We start from the raw sequence: 17,912 nt of genomic DNA, 5'->3' as shown, positions 1-17,912 counted from the left end.
CTCCCAGCATCAGAGTCTTTTCCAATGAGTCAACTCTTCTCATGAGGTGGCCAAAGTACTGGAGCTTCAGCTTTAGCATCATTCCTTCCAAAGAAATCCCAGGACTGATCTCCTTCAGAATGGACTGGCTGGATCTCCTTGCAGTCCAAGGGACTCTCAAGGGTCTTCTCCAACACCACAGTTCAAAAGCATCAGTTCTTCAGTGCTCAGCCTTCTTCACCGTCCAACTCTCACATCCATACATGACCACAGGAAAAACCATAGCCTTGATTAGACGGACCTTTGTTGGCAACGTAATGTCTCTGCTTTTGAATATGCTATCTAGGTTGGTCATAACTTTTCTTCCAAGGAGTAAGCGTCTTTTAATTTCATGGCTGCTGTCACCATCTGCAGTGATTTTGGAGCCTCCTCCAAAAAAGTCTGACACTGTTTCCACTGTTTCCCTATCTATTTCCCATGAAGTGATGGGACCAGATGCCATGATCTTCGTTTTCTGAATGTTGAGCTTTAAGCCAACTTTTTCACTCTCCTCTTTCACTTTCATCAAGAGGCTTTTTAGTTCCTCTTCACTTTCTGCCACAAGGGTGGTGTCATCTCCATATCTGAGGTTATTGATATTTCTCCCGGCAATCTTGATTCCAGCTTGTGTTTCTTCCAGTCCAGCGTTTCTCATGATGTACTCTGTATGTAAGTTAAAAAAGCAGGGTGACAATATACAGCCTTGACGTACTCCTTTTCCTATTTGGAACCAGTCTGTTGTGCCATGTCCAGTTCTAACTGTTGCTTCCTGACCTGCATACAGATTTCTCAAGAGGCAGGTCAGGTGGTCTGGTATTCCCATCTCTTTCAGAATTTTCCACAGTTTATTGTGATCCACACAGTCAAAGGCTTTGGCATAGTCAATAAAGCAGAAATAAATGTTTTTCTGGAACTCTCTTCCTTTTTCTATGATCCAGCAGATGTTGGCAATTTGATCTCTGGTTTCTCTGCCTTTTCTAAAACCAGCTTGAACATCAGGGAGTTCACGGTTCACGTATTGCTGAAGCCTGACTTGGAGAATTTTGAGCATTACTTTACTAGCATGTGAGATGAGTGCAATTGTGCAGTAGTTTGAGCATTCTTTGGCATTGCCTTTCTTTGGAATTGGAATGAAAACTGACCTTTTCCAGTCCTGTGGCCTCTGCTGAGTTTTCCAAATTTCCTGGCATATTGAGTGCAACACTTTCACAGCATCAACTTTCAGGATTTGAAACAGCTCAACTGGAATTCCATCAGCTCCACTAGCTTTGTTCGTAGTGATGCTTTCTAAGGCCCACTTGACTTCACATTCCAAGATGTCTGGCTCTAGATTAGTGATCACACCATTGTGATTATCTGGGTCATGAAGATCTTTTTTGTACAGTTCTTCCGTGTATTCTTGCCACCTCTTCTTAATATCTTCTGCTTCTCTTAGGTCCATACCATTTCTGTCCTTTATCGAGCCCATCTTTGCATGAAATGTTCCCTTGGTATCTCTAATTTTCTTCAAGAGATCTCTAGTCTTTCCCATTCTGTTGTTTTCCTCTACTTCTTTGCATTGATTGCTGAAGAAGGCTTTCTTATCTCTTCTTGCTATTCTTTGGAACTCTGCATTCAGATGCTTATATCTTTCCTTTTCTCCTTTGCTTTTCGCCTCTCTTCTTTTCACAGCTATTTGTAAGGCCTCCCCAGACAGCCATTTTGCTTTTTTGCATTTCTTTTCCATGGGGATGGTCTTGATCCCTGTCTCCACTACACTACACTAGAGACCATGTTTCTGTTTTCCTCAGAAAAATGGATATGAATGTCTCAAACTGTTACATTAATCTGAAAGAGACTTTTTAAATTTCAACTTATATTCATACTACACATAGATGCATTTAAAGTTAAAATGTTCACGGAAGGAGATATATTAAGGTAAAGAGGCAGAATCAGTTTTAGATGTAAGAATGACATTGGCTTCCTAACTGTTTTCCCTTATCCATTGAAGGTGAAGATGAATTGGGATTTGCTTCACAGGAATTCACCAATGTATTAGAGAATGAAAACAACATGTTTGCAGTAATGCCTGGAAACTTGGTGCTTTGAGATAAGGTTCTTTGCTATTATGGAATGAATTCCAAAGAGTGTACAGCTATGAAAGATGGAGATCATAAGAACATAGATTCTCAGTCACTAATTATATAAGTTTTGTGAGCAATTGTAGATTTACAATGTCTCCTGCATTTATGCTATGTAAAAAATAAATACAAGGACTCTTTGAACTAGTTTTTTTTTTAAATCTCAAATACATCTTCATGAACCAAAGAAAAGATCTTCTGATGAGTACAATTTAAATTTTTTCATGTATTCAAAAACTATTTATTGGATGCCTGTTTTGGGTCAGGCACTGCGCTTTTGCTGAGGATATACTAGAAGCAAGATAGCCCAGGGTCCATCCTTGTGGTGCTTACAGCTTATTCAGAGAAACAGCAAGGAAACATAAAACTGTGTGAAAATTGGAACAGGTGAAAAACAAGGTTATCCACAATTATTTTACTTACTAATGACACTTTCAGGTCCAGAAGATTTTTGTTTCTCTACATGAATTTCTGTTTCTAACTTTAAGTCTTGCTGCATAAACATGAGACTTTCATCTGATACATCATCACGAGCTACATAGAGAGACACATTTAGTGCATTAAGCAGAAAAATGGATCTTGAAATCCCTATATATCAAGTTTATACATGTGTTTACAGTATTTTTTCCTTTTTATAAATATATAAACAAACTACCATCATGTTAGACCTGATATGAAAATGGTGAGAAAAATTTCAGTGTGTGTAAGTCTCATTATTTCACAAATGTTTGCTGATGTCAAATGTATTTTATATTAGTCCCTACTTGTTTTACATTATTATACTTTAGGTTAATATATACTCATAGACCAAATGATGAAAATGTACATTTAAATGTTATTCATCACACCACATTTTTTTATCACAAAATACTCAGAAGCCCCTAAATATATTAGCATATGAGATTACTTGAATAACAAGGTACTTACTATAAATTAGGGTAACATAAATTATTATTTATACAAAGAGTTACACATAAAGCTATAAAAAAGATACTTATAATCCAACCTGGAAGGATTGCTAGACGAGAGGTTGAGTATTAACAAAATAATGGAAAGAGAAGATATCAAATATTCTATTTTTTAGGAAAGAAAAGAGTAAGAAATAAAAAGAAAATATAAGATATTTACCTTTAGAAAAAGAAATACAGGAAAGAGAAAGAGAAAACAATGTATTTGGTCACCAAAAGTTGCATGCAGAACTGGTCACAATGACTAGTATTAAATCTAAACATGTTGCTGGCAGTGATGACATCCTCAATATAAGAACTGTTTCTCCTATTTAATGACAAAGTAGGTAGAGCCCCACGGATTGCTTTGCCCAGCGACACAAAGAAATGATAGAGATTTGGATAGTTTGACTCCACTATAAGGAAAGTAATATTGTTAGAGTTAACTGCAGACAGCAGCACCTTTTCTGGTGTGTCACTGCAGACCCTCTCTTTCAGAACATCTTCCATGGTTATTATGCCCAAGGAGGATGAAGAAAGAGGTAGGTGGGAGAAAAGTCATGTACACCTGAGCCTCTCCTTCCTTTACTAGCTATTATTTGCTCTTGACTGGTCCAATGGTGGTTAGTTCTCAAACAATTCTCAAAAAACTTTTTTGGCCCACCCTTACAGCCACCCGGTAAGGTGTTCTGCAAGCTACTTGATAGTCCCTTGATTCAACAACAACAACAAAAAAAAAAAAGTGAGAAAAGTAAATGATGAGATTGTTTATCAGACTCAGATCTAAGGCCATTCTTGCCACTCTAACTGGTTACCTGGCTCAATTAAACCTCTTCATAAAGTGATGTCAGCTGGTTCATGGCACAATCTATATGTGAACTGAAAACTTTCCAAGCAAAGAAAAAGCAGTAGTAGTCAGAGTGATGTAAAAACGGTAATAGGGTACTTACTCCTGGATCACAGGGTCAAGATCTTTCCCAAAGACATCTATGGGTTTTCTTACCCAACAGTAGGTCTCAAGGAGGAGACTGACAGGCTCTACATCAGATATCTGGGACTAGATAATGACCTTTGTGCACAATGGGGTCCACATACTGATAACTCCTATGACTAATGAAAGTATCATTCTCTCCAACCCTTCCAGTGAATCTTGATATGAATCAGATTGCATCCCCTTACTTGTATCCAGATCTCTTAACTTTAAAAATAAACAAGGCTATGAGTTAGGCCAAGGTCCTTCTGTCTCCACTGGGAACATGAGAATGTTTTACAAATCTTCCCTCTCCCCAACATAAGGATGGGGAGGTGAGGAAGAATTTCATTCTTTGGTCTTTTTAGAGCAAGATGAGGGAAAAGGATGTGTGTGTGTGTTTATCCCCAATCCATGCTCAAAAATCCTATAACTGAGGCCATTTTAGTGGCCCTACATAAAAAACTGAACCTAACAAACTACCAGTACCTAGTGCCTTTGACAGCCAAAGCAACTACCTAGAGGATTAAAACCTCATTACTGAGCTTAATGAAGCAAAAGTTCTCTACAAGTCTATTTCTCCATTTCAGTAACGCCATCTGGCCTGTGGATGAGGCCTCAGGTATATAGAGAGTCAATTGATTATGGTGTTGGAGAAGACTCTTGAGAGTCCCTTGGACTGCAGGGAGATCCAACCAGTCCATTCTGAAGGAGATCAGCCCTGGGATTTCTTTGGAGGGAATGATGCTGAAGCTGAAACTCCAGTACTTTGGCCACCTGATGCAAAGAGCTGACTCATTTGAAAAGACCCTGATGCTGGGAAAGATTGAGGGCAGGAGGAGAAGGGGATGACAGAGGATGAGATGGTTGGATGGCATCACCGACTCGACGGACATGGGTTTGAGTGGACTCCGGGAGTTGGTGATGGACAGGGAGGCCTGGCATGCTGCAGTTCACAGGGTCACAAAGAGTCGGACATGACTGAGCGACTGAACTGAACTATGGAGAACAGTATGAGGGTTCCTTAAAAAACTAAAACAGAACTACCATATGACCCAGCAATCCCCTACTGGGCATGTACCCTGAGAAAACCATAATTCAAAAATACACATGCACCTCAATGTTCATTGCAGCACTATTTACAATAGCCAGGACATGGAGGCAACCTAGATATTCACTGACAGATGAATAGGTAAAGAAGATATAGTATGTATATACAATAGAATATTACTCAGTCATACAAAAGAAAGAAATTGGGTCATTTGTAGTCACATGGTTGAACCCAGAATCTATCATACGAAGTGAAGTCAGTCAAAAAGAGAAAAACAAATATCAAATATTAAAAAATATATATGGAATCTATAAAAATGGTACTGATAAACCTATATGCAGAGAAAAAAAAGACATGCAGGCATAGAGAATGGACTTGTGGACAAAGAAAGGGAAGGAGAAGTCAGGACAAATTGAGAGATTGGGACTGACATAAATACACTACCATGTATAAAATAGATAGCTGGTGAGAACCTGTGTACAACACAGGGAGCTCAACTCATTGCTCTGTGGTGACATAGATGGGTGGCAGGGGGGACACAAGGTGAGAAAGATCCAAGAGGGAAGGAATACATGTATACTTACAGCCAATTCATGTTGTACAGCAGAAACTAACACAACATAACATTGTAAAGCAATTACACTCCAACTATAAAAAAGATCCTATGATAGCCGGGTGGGCTATGATCCATGGAGTCACAAAAGAGTTGGACACGACTTAGCAACTAAACAGCAACAGCAGCAATGATAAACCATAATGGAAAAGAATATTTTAAAAAAGAGTATGTCTATAAATGTATAACTGAATCACTCTGGTATGTAACAGCAATTAACAATGCAAACCAAGTATACTTCAATAAAAAATAAATAAGAAAAATAATATTTAAAATAAAATAAAACACATGCCATATACATATTTATGAACCAAAGAAAAAAGATAATTTGATGAGTTTAATTTAAAATATTAAAAATTATCTATATTTATTATACTTACTAGTGTGTCCTTCCCTTCTGTGACTTTTTCCTTTCTTTACATATTGTTGGATTTTTGAATCTTGATTCTCACGCATACACTTTTTATCTCGTACTTTATCATGAGCTATATAGAGAGATACATTTAGTCCACTAAGTGAATAAAACAAATATTATTGTGAAATCTCTAATTTCAAATTTATAATAATTGTGCAATAACATTTTCTCTTATTTTAATAAAATTTTAAATGAACTGCCACAATGCTAGATCCACATGAAAATTCTGAGGTCAATTCTGATAGATGTAAGTTGAAGCTGTCTGTTTCATAGTAATCAAATATTTGTATATTAGTCTCCGGTTTTCTTGTGTTATTTACACTTTAGGTAAATACATATTTATAGACTAAACAATGAAAATGTGTATGTACAAGTTTTCCACTACAATATTATGTGTAATTACAAAATAATTAAAATCACCAAATATATAAACATAGAAGATTGGTTGATCTTTGGTTGATTGGTTGAATCAAACTAAAGTATATATTATAAACTATGGTAAACTATAAATTACAGTACTTGGTAGTATAAACAAGTGTACCTATTGCTGCAAAGGAAATGCAAAAAAACCTCTACAAAATTATTTGGAGGGATTTCAAGGAGGTAGTATTAAGTGAAAAAAAAAACTTAAATGAGTATCTTACATGCTACCTTTTGTGAAAGACAGGGACATAAGAAAGAAATATAAAAACAGGGGGAAAATGAGTTATTTTTCAATCAAACATGGAGAAGACAAGCCAAAAAACAATTTAGTTGGATACCTACAAAAGGAGGGTGAGGACTAAGGAATGCAGGGAAGGTATAAGAAAGGAATGACAATTTACATATATCACTTTGCCCATTTATTACTTTTGGGAAAAGGTTCATGTTTTACATATTCAAAAAACAAAACTAAATTAAATAATAAAAAGGAAGACTAACATTGAAAGCAAACTTGAAGCTACTGAACGAAAAGATAAGCACAAATCCAAGTAACTCATCAACTACAGAACAACCATTAGCTACTGAACCACTATTAACAGAAGGATGTTGGAATCCACCAAGAAAAAGATACTCTGTGTCCCAGAACAAAAGAGATGCTGCAACAAGGCAGTAGAAGGGAGACAATCACATTAAAATCAAACCTCATACCAGCCAGAGATACTTGGAGGGCACAAACAAAACCTTCCGTGTACCAGGACCCAGGGAAAGGACCAGTGATCCCTACCAGAGTCTAAGCCAGACCTGTCTGAGAGTGTTTGAGGGTCTCCTGTAGAGGCACGAGTCACCAGTGGACCAACATGGGAACAGGAGCGCTGGCAGTAGTAGTCCTGGGAGGTGTGGCATGTTGGCATTAAGTTCTCTTGGAGATCGCCATGGGTCCTACTAAAGAGCTTACAGTCCTGACACAGAGACTGCAGACTCTAGGACTGGGCCACCTCAGGCCAAACTACAGGGAGGGAGCACAGCCCCACCCATCAGCATAAAACTGTATAACAGATTTCCTGAGGATGGCCCAGAGTAAGACCCAGGGTTCCCCACAGCCAGTTCCTTAAGAAGCTCCCAAAAGCCTCTTATCCTCTTCCATCAGGTGGCAGAAAGAATGAAAACCACAATCACAGAAGCGAACCAAAATGATCACATGGATCACAGCCTTGGGTAACTCAATAAAACTATGAGCCATGCTGTGCAGCACCAGCCAAGACAAATGGGTTATGGTGGCGAGTGCTGACGAAATGTGGTTCACTGGAGAAGGAAATGGCAAATGACTTCAGCATTCTTGCTTTGAGAACCCCATGAACGGTATGAAAAAGGCAAGAAGATATGACACTGAAAGAGCCCTCCAGGTTGGTAGGTGTCCAATATGCTACTGGGGAAGAGTGAAGAAACAGCTCCAGAAAGAGTGAAGAGGCTAAGCCAAAGTGGAAATGAGGCCCAGTTTTGGATGTGTCTGGTGATGAAAGTAAAGTCTGATGCCATAAAAAGCAATATTGTATAAGAATCTGGAATGTTAGGTCCATGAATCAAGGTAAATTGGATGTGGTTAAACAGGAGATGGCAAGAGTAAACACTAACATTTTAGGAATCAGTGAACTAAAATGCACAGAACTGGGCAAATTTAATTCAGATGACCATTATATCTGCTACTGTGGGCAAGAATCCCTTAGAGGAAATGGAGAAGCCCCATAGTCAACAAGAGAGTCCGAAATGCAGTACTTAGGTACGATCTCAAAAACTACAAAATAATCTCAGTTTGCTTCCAAGGCAAATCATTCAACATCACAATAATTCAAGTCGGAGAAGGCAATGGCAACCCACTCCAGTACTCTTGCCTGGAAAATCCCATGGACGGAGGAGCCTGGTAGGCTGTGGTCCATGGGGTCGCTAAGAGTCAGACCCGACTGAGTGACTTCACTTTCTTTTTTCACTTTCATGCATTGGAGAAGGCAATGGCAACCCACTCCAGCACTTTTGCCTGGAGAATCCCAGGGACGGCAGAGCCTGGTGGGCTGCCGTCTATGGGTTCGCACAGAGTCGGACACGACTGAAGCGACTTAGCAGCAGTAGCAGCATGCCCCAACTGATGCCGAAGAAGCTGAACGATTCTATGAAGACCTACAAGACCTTCTAGAACACCAACACAAGGTATCCTTTTCATCACAGGGGATTGAAATGAAAACATAAGAAGTCAAGAGATACCTAGCTCCTGCTGCTGCTAAGTTGCTTCAGTTGTGTCCGACTCTGTGCGACCCCATAGACGGCAGCCCACCAGGATCCCCCGTCCCTGGGATCCTCCAGACAAGAATACTGGAGTGGGTTGCCATTTCTTCTCCAATGCATGAAAAAGAAAAGTGACAGTGAAGTTGCTCAGTCATGTCCGACTCCTAGCGAGCCCATGGACTACAGGCTACCAGGCTCCTCCATCCATGGGATTTGCCAGGCAAGAGTACTGGAGTGGGTTGCCACTGCCTTCTCTGAGAGATAGCTAAAGGGCAAATTTGGCCTTGGAGTACAAAATGAAGTAGGGCAAGGATGAGTTTTGCCAAGGGAATGCACTGATCATAGCTAACACTCTCCCAACAACACAAGAGATGACTACAAATGGACATTCAGTTCAGTTCAGTCACTCAGTCGTGTCCGACTCTTTGTGATCCCATGAACTGCAGCATGCCAGGCCTCCCTGTCCATCACCAACTCCCAGAGTTCACACAAACTCGTGTCCATCGAGTCGGTGATGCCATCCAACCATCTCATCCTCTGTCGCCCTTTCTCCTCCTGCCCTCAATTTTCCCGAGGTACTCTTGTTACACGATGGGCCATGAGGACCTAACATGTAGCCCCACTATGGTCCACTTTGTGCTGGCCACTATGAATAAAGCAAGTGCTATTTTCTATACTTTTATCAATGAATCTTGAGACAGATCGGAAACTAGCATATATACTTATCCTGATTCCCAGCTTTCAAAAATAAACAAAATAGGGCTATACTGAAGCACCTATTTCCCCGGTAAAAATATGAGAGCCTATTCCAGGACAAAGTTTGAAAGGCAATTGGAGGAGAATTACATTTCTTGGGCTTTTTGGATCGTGGTATACTAGTATCTGTAATCCTCACAAGCCCTGGCACTAGAACGAGGGGTAAACAGATAATGCTGTCTGTTTTGGGGCCACCACCACAAACAGAAACCTTTTCCAGGCCAGACTATGGTACACTGTATTGTTTATTGCCTTCATTGCTGAATCTATTATTGGTAGAGATATATTATTTAGGTGACCCACCACTTGTATTCACTCCCAAGCTGTGACAGGATTTGATAATGTTAGGATATTTTAATGGGGCAGGCAGGAAGATCTTGAGCCACCCAACTACCAGAACCTAGAACCCTTATCTGTTAAAATACCAAAAACAATACTGACATGCTGGGTGTAAAAAATAAATAGCTGCCCTTGTTGCTGAGCTTAAACAAGCCAACAAATTCCACAGACTATATCTGCATTCAATAGCCCCATCAGACCTGTGCACAAAACCTCAGGTGCCTACAGACTAACATGATTAAGGCTGCACAAAGTGTTAGTACCAAACTCACACTGGTATTGTGACTGTCACAGAAGCTATTGCCCAAGTAAAGGAACTCAGTATATAGCAACCAACAACTGAATACTGTTCAGCATCTCTCTTCATGCCAACGACGATGATCAATTTACCCCTATGTAGAATTAATTGAAATATGCCACTAATGTCCTTCCACAGGGATCTCTCAATTCCCCATCTGCCTATCTTCAATGCGTAGAGCATGACTGAGATAAAGTCCCACTCGCAGAGGGAATGTTGGCCTTGCTATATTGATGACATCTTTCTGGTGGGCCCAGACAAGCACCATCCCACAAGCGCTGAACATCCTGTTGATCCATATGGGACAACATAGCTGGGCCATTAATATAGACAAGGATTTAGTATCCAAGTGAAATTCCAGTGTGTGACCTGTAGCAGATAAAAATCTTACTCCAGAGATGTTTGCAAACCTTTGGGCCCTCTCTTCCTCAAATTATTTATTTTAAATGTATTGATGGGACTTTTGATGGGATTCATTGACTACTAACACATTTGCATGCTGCCCACAGGGATGTGATGGCGCATTTCTAAGAAGTTACCATAAAGGCTATCCCCTTTGAGTGGAGACCCAGCCAAAAAGATGCTCTGGAAGACTTCCAACAGATCATTCAAGCTCCTTCCCTGGACTCCTCTGAGTCCCCATTTGTTTTCTGAGATACTGACCTCTTTGTAGCTTACTGACATTGCAGCCTACAGCAAAGAGACACTGACAGAGACCAGAGGCAGCCATTGGTTGTTCGGAGCAGAAATTTCCCACGTTGGCTGAAAGGTACATAGCCTTGGTGAGGTAACTACTGATCTATTATTGTCCTTAATGGATACTGAGCATGAACTAGTCTTAAGGTCAGAAATTCCAACTAAACTGTATCAAGAACTTCATTTTTGTTTTTAAGCTGCCTTAAGGTATTCACACTTTAAATAAAAATGTAAAATTTTATCCATATAAAACATATGCTGAGATATATCTTCAGGAAACAAAAAAGATCTGATAAGTTTAATTTTAAATGATATGAAGTTATTTATGATTATGATGCTTCCTAGAGAGGCTTTCCTTTTTGAGAGTTCTTTGCTTCTTTACTTGCATTTGGGTTTTTGACACCAAATCCTGATGGTTAAGCATAACCTTTTCATATGATGCTTCATCATATCCTACATAAAGAAATACATTTAGTCCACTGAACAGAAAAAAACAGATCTACTGTGAAATATCTAAACTTCAAATTTATACAAGTGTACAGCAGAATTCTCTTTCATTTTGATAAAAACAATAAATTATCATAAAGCTAGATATGACAAAAAATTGTGAGAAAAGTTTTAGTGAGTGTTTTGAATATATTTCTATCAGTCTCTAGTTTTCTTGGGTTATTTATACTTTAGGTCACTATCAATCATAGCTCAAACAATGAAAACACATAGGCACAAGATTACTCATCATAGCATCATGTGTAATTGCATAATATTCAAACTACCTGAATATTCATAGATCATTGCTTGAATAATCTAAGATATGTACCATAAACTATGATATGTTATAAATAATGGTTTAAAATGTGACACAAACAGCTGTACATTCAGCTATAAAATGAATGAAAAAGTTATCCAGACATGAAAGAATTTCCAAGAGAGAATATTATGTAAAAAATAAAAGTGAAAAAGTATATATTTAGTATATTACCTTTGAGGTAAGAAAGAAGGGAAAGTTAAGGGGAAAATTAAGAAAAATAGACACATTTACAAATGATTTAAAGAAATAATAAACCAGAGGACAATATAATACATGGTTACTTACAACAGAAGGGGTAAACTGGGGCATACAGGAGAAGAGATTCAGGAAAGCATGATCTCTTGCAATCTCTTTTACAGGTAGGTTGATATCCTATATATTCCAAATGTGAAAGCAAATTAAGGGGGCAGTCCTAAGATGGTGGAGGAATAGGACAGGGATACCACTTTCTCCCCCACAAATTCATCGAAAGAACATTTGAACGCTGAGCAAATTCCACAAAACAACTTCTAAATGCTGGCAGAGGACATCAAGCACCCAGAGAGGCACTCCATTGTCATCGAAAGGAGGTAGAACAAAATATAAAAGATAAAAAGAGAGACAAAAGAGGTAGGGATGGAGATCCATCCCGGTAAGGGAGTCTTAGAAGTTTCCAAACACCAGGAAACACTGTCATGGGGGTCTGTGGGGAATCTTGGAATCACAGAGGGCCACATAACCAGGAGGAAAAATTAGTCAATCAATAATTAAAACCCACAGCTTACAGTGCCTAGTTACAACTCCCAGTGCTCCCAGCTGCCACCAGCAAGCAGGGGATGAACAGGGAGGCCCAGGCTGCATTGCTTAGGGTAAGGATTGGGCCAGAATGCCCTTAGGGCAATCTGAGGGAACTAAAGTGAGATAGCAACCCGTGTGGGATAGCCAGAGAGAGAGAGAAAAGAAAAAGAGAGAGAACGAGAACTGTCCTGCAAAAAGCCCTAACCTGAGGCACTGCCAGGCCTGCTCACAAAACAAAGGACTGAGCAAACACCAGAGGAGAGCTAGCAGGCTGCGGACTGGCCCATCCTCTGCTGGAGACAAGCAGGCAGGGAAGCAGCCAGAGCCAGAAAGGGGCAATCACGGCCCCAGAGAGGCATCCTCTACCAAACTGCAAACAGGCTCCATTGCTAACCAAGAGTTCTTGGGATTCTGGATGGTTGACATCCACCGAGAGGGTGACAGCCAGAGATCAGCTCCCCAGAAGAGACACATGGTACACCTGAGAAGGCTCGCCCACTGTACACCCAGAAAACCAAGCTGCTGGGACGGGGCAGGTGATAAGACGCACTCCCCACCTGGGGGTGACTGCGTTCGCCAAGCACCTGGTCACCAGAGCTGCTCGGACCTGGGAAGGGCACAAAACGCAAGCCCAACTGAGTCTGCCATTTGGGGAGTACTTGAGAAACTGAGCAGCTCAGACCTGGAAAATGAACACAACCCAGGGCCAGCCTCAGACAGTTCCTGGCAGAGCAACCTGGAGCCTGAGCAGTGGAGACCATGAAAGCACACATGCCGTGAGCGGGGGCAAACCCAGTGCTGCAGAAACACTGCGAGCACTCCCCACATATGCCAGTGATATTCGTTTGCAGTGTTCTTCCCTCCCCACAGCAGGACTGAACAAGTGAGCCTAAATAAGTGACCACCATTGCCCCTGGTGTCAGGGCGGAAATTAGACACTGAGAGACCAGCAAACAGAAGAAGCTAATATAAACAGAGGGAATGGCTTTGGAAGTGACAGGTGCAACAGATTTAAACCCTGTAGTTAGCACCAACTACACTGGAAGGGGCCTATAAATCCTGAGAAGTATAAGCCAGATCAAGGAACTATCTGAAAATGAACTGACCCCATACTGTCTGCAACAGCTTCAGAGAAATTTCTAGATATATTTTTACTATTATAATTTTTTAAATTAAAAAAAACTGTTTTTAATTTTTAAGGCCTCTATACTCTTTTAATCTTCATTTTTATAATCTATTACCTTGCAAAAAAAGAGACTATTTTTAAAGCAAATTTCATATATATATTTTATAATGTTTGAGACCTTATTTTGTTTTTTAATATTGTATTTTTGAGAGTCTAACCTCTACTCTAGATTTTTAATCTTTGCTTTCTGGTATTTGTTATCAATTTTGTACCTTTAAGAACCCAATCTGCAGTACCCATTTTTACCTGGGAATGTGATTACTAGCTTGATTGCTCTCTCCCCCTGTTGACTCTCCTTTCTCTCCATCAGGTCGCCTCTATCACCTCCCTCCCCCTTCTCTTCCCTACCCAACTCTGTGAATCTCTTTGTGTGTTCCGTGCTGTGGAGAACACTTAGGGAACTGATTACAGGCTGGATCTCTCTCTCTCCTTTTGATTCCCCCTTTTCTCCTCGTCTAGTCAAGCCTATGGTTTTTCCAGTGGTCATGTATGGATGTGAGAGTTGGACTGTGAAGAAAGCTGAGCACTGAAGAATTGATGCTTTTGAACTGTGGTGTTGGAGAAGACTCTTGAGAGTCCCTTGGACTGCAAGGAGATCCAATCAGTCCATTCTGAAGGAGATCAACCCTGGGATATCTTTGGAGGGAATGATGCTAAAGCTGAAACTCCAGTACTTTGGCCACCTCATGCGAAGAGTTGACTCATTGAAAAAGACTCTCATGCTGGGAGGGATTGAGGGCAGGAGGAGAAGGGGACAACAGAGGATGAGATGGCTGGATGGCATCACTGACTCGATGGATGTGAGTCTGAGTGAACTCTGGGAGTTGGTGATGGACAGGGAGGCCTGGCGTGCTGCGATTCATGGGGTCGCAAGGAGTCAGACACAACTGAGCGACTGAACTGAGCTAAACTTTCTCCTCCTGGTCACCTCTGTCTCCTTCCTCTCTCTTCTCTTCTCTGTGCAACTCTGTGAACATCTCTGAAGGGTCCAGACTGTGGAGAGCACATAGGGAATTCATTATTGGCTAGCTTGCTCTCTCCCCTTTTGATTCCCCTTCTTCTCCTCCTGGTCATCTCTCTCTCCCTCATCCCTCTTCTCTTCTCCATGTAACTCTGAGAACCTCTCCAGGTGGCCCTCACTGGAGAAACTTTTCATCATCAACCTAGATATTTTATCATTGGTGCTGTATAGATGGAGAAGTCTTGAGGCTACGGTAAGAATAAGACTGAAAACCAGAGGCAGGAGGCTTAAGTCCAAATCTTGAGAACACCAGAGAACTCCTGACTCCAGGGAACATTAATCAATAAGAGCTCATCCAAACGCCTCCATACCTACACTGACGCCAAGCACCACCCAAGGGCCCACAGTTTCAGAGCAAGACATACCACACAAATTCTCCAGCAACACAGGAACATAGCCCTGAGCTTCAATATACAGGCTGTCCAAAGTCACACCAAACCCACTGACACCTCAAAACTCACTATTGGACACTTCATTGCACTCCAGAGAGAAGAAATCCAGCTCCATCCACCAGAATACTGACACAAGCTTCCCTAGCCAGGAAACCTTGACAAGCCACCTGTCCAACACCACCCACAGCGAGGAAACTCCATGATAAAGAAAAACCGCAAACTGCCAGAATAGAGAAAGGACATCCCAAACACAGCAAATATAAACAAGATGAAAAGGCAGAGAAATACCCAGCAGGTAAAGAAACAGGATAAATGCCCACCAAACCAAACAAAAGAGGAAGAGGTAGGGAATCTACCTGATAAAGAATCCTGAATAATGATAGTGAAAATGATCCAAAATCTTGAAAAAAAAAATGGAGTTACAGATAAATAGCCTGGAGACAAGGAATGTGAAGATGCAAGAAATGTTTAACAAGGACCTAGAAGAAATAAAAAAGAGCCAATATATAATGAATAATGCAATAAATGAGATAAAAAACACTCTGGAGGGAACCAACAGTAGAATAACGGAGGTAGAAGATAGGATAAGTGAGGTAGAAGATAGAATGGCAGAAATAAATGAAGCAAACAGGAAGAAAGAAAAAAGAATTGAAATGAGGAAAATCTCAGAGACCTCTGGGACAATGTTAAATGCCCCAACATTCGAATCATAGGAGTCCCAGAAGAAGACGACAAAAAGAAAGACCATGAGAAAATACTTGAGGAAATAATAGTTGAAAACTTCCCTAAAATGGGGAAGAAAATAATCATCCAAGTCCAAGAAACCCAGAGAGTCTCAAACAGGATAAACACCCCAAGGTGAAACACCCCAAGACACATATTAATCAAATTAACAAAGATCAAACACAAAGAACAAATATTAAAAGCAGCAAGGGAAAAACAACAAATAACACACAAGGGGATTCCCATAAGGATAACAGCTGATCTTTCAATAGTAACCCTTCAGGCCAGAAGGGAATGGCAGGACATACTTAAAGTGATGAAAGAAAATAATCTACAACCCAGATTACTGTACCCAGCAAGGATCTCATTCAAATATGAAGGAGAAATCAAAAGCTTTACAGACAAGCAAAAGAATTCAGCACCACCAAACAGCTCTCCAACAAATGCTAAAGGATCTTCTCTAGACAGGAAACACAAAAAGGGTGTACAAACTTGATCCCAAAACAATAAAGTAAATGGCAATGGGATCATGCTTATCAATAATTATCTTAAATGAAAATGGGTTGTATGCCCCAACCAAAAGACAAAGACTGGCTGAATGGTTACCAAAAAAAGACCCCTATATATGTTGTCTACAAGAGACTCACCTCAAAACAAGGGACACATACAGACTGAAACTGAAAGGCTGGAAAAAGATATTCCACACAAACAGAGACCAAAAGAAAGCAAGAGTAGCGATACTCAGTTCAGTGGCTCAGTCGTGTCCGACTCTTTGCGACCCCATAAATCGCAGCATGCCAGGCCTCCCTGTCCATCACCAACTCCCAGAGTTCACCCAAACTCTTGCGCATTGAGTCAGTAATGTCATCCAGCCATCTCATCCTCTGTCATCCCCTTCTCCTCCTGCCCCCAATCTCTCCCAGCATCAGGGTCTTTTCCAATGAGTCAAACTCTTGGCATGAGGTGGCCAAAGTAATGGAGTTTCAGCTTTAGCATCAGTCCTTCCAATGAACACCCAGGACTGATCTCCTGTAGGATGGACTGGTTGGATCTCCTTGCAGTGCAAAGGACTCTCAAGAATTTTCTAAAACACCACAGTTCAAAAGCATCAATTCTCCAGCGTTCAGCTTTCTTCACAGTCCAACTCTCACATCCATACATGACCACTGGAAAAACCATAGCCTTGACTAGACAGACCTTTGTTGTACTCATATCACATAAAATAGACTTTAAAACAAAGGCTGTGGAAAGAGACAAAAAAGGACACTACATAATGATCAAAGGATCAATCCAAGAAGAATATATGACAATTATAAGTATATATGCACCCAACACAGGAGCACTGCAATATGTAAGGCAACTGCTAACAAGTATGAAAGGGGAAATTAACAATAAGACAATAATAGTGGGAGACTTTAAAACCCCACTCACACCTATGGATAGATCAACTAAACAGAAAATTAACAAGGAAACACAAACTTTAAATGATACAATAGACCAATTAGAGCTCACTGATATCTATAGGACATTTCACCCCAAAACAATGAATTTCACCTTTTTCTCAAGCGCACATGGAACCTTCTCCAGGATAGATCACATCCTGGGCCATAAATCTAGCCTTGGAAATTAAAAAAAACTGAAATCATTCCAAGCATCTTTTCTGACCACAATGCAGTTAGATTAGATGTCAATTACAGGAGGAAAACTATTAAAAATTCCAACATATGGAGGCTGAACAACACACTGCTGAATAACCAACAAGTCACAGAAGAAATCAAAAAAGAAATCAAAACGTGCATAGAAACGAATGAAACTGGAAATACAACAACCCAAAACCTATGGGACACTGTAAAAGCAGTGCTAAGGGAAAGGTTCATAGCAATACAGGCTTACCTCAAGAAATAAGAAAAAAGTCAGCTAAATAAGCTAACTCTACACCTAAAGCAACTAGAAAAGGAAGAAATGAAGAACCCCAGGGTTAGCAGAAGGAAGGAAATCTTAAAAATTAGGGCAGAAATAAATGCAAAATATACAAAAGAGACCATAGCAAAAATCAACAAAGCCAAAAGCTGGTTCTTTGAC

At 40.3% G+C, this 17,912-nt stretch overlaps 1 protein-coding gene across 1 annotated transcript in view; it reads right to left on the bottom strand.

Moving 5' to 3' along the window:
* The window catches only part of LOC120868618 (coiled-coil domain-containing protein 7-like), a 121,823-nt gene that overhangs the window by 86,610 nt on the left and 17,301 nt on the right, over nt 1–17,912 (bottom strand). Inside the window, exons 4-6 of the mRNA XM_040247329.1 lie at nt 11,267–11,376; nt 6,100–6,205; nt 2,562–2,672 (exon numbers count right to left, since the gene is read on the bottom strand). Of these exons, the coding sequence (XP_040103263.1) occupies nt 2,562–2,672; nt 6,100–6,205; nt 11,267–11,347 (298 nt within the window). The 5' untranslated portion in view covers nt 11,348–11,376. The remainder of the gene's footprint in view (nt 1–2,561; nt 2,673–6,099; nt 6,206–11,266; nt 11,377–17,912) is intronic.

This window comes from Oryx dammah, unplaced genomic scaffold (genome assembly GCF_014754425.2).
Source record: "Oryx dammah isolate SB20612 unplaced genomic scaffold, SCBI_Odam_1.1 HiC_scaffold_10, whole genome shotgun sequence".
Classification (NCBI taxonomy): Eukaryota; Metazoa; Chordata; class Mammalia; order Artiodactyla; family Bovidae; genus Oryx; species Oryx dammah.
Note: the sequence above shows the minus strand (reverse complement) of the source record. Positions and strands in the feature narration are given on the sequence as shown.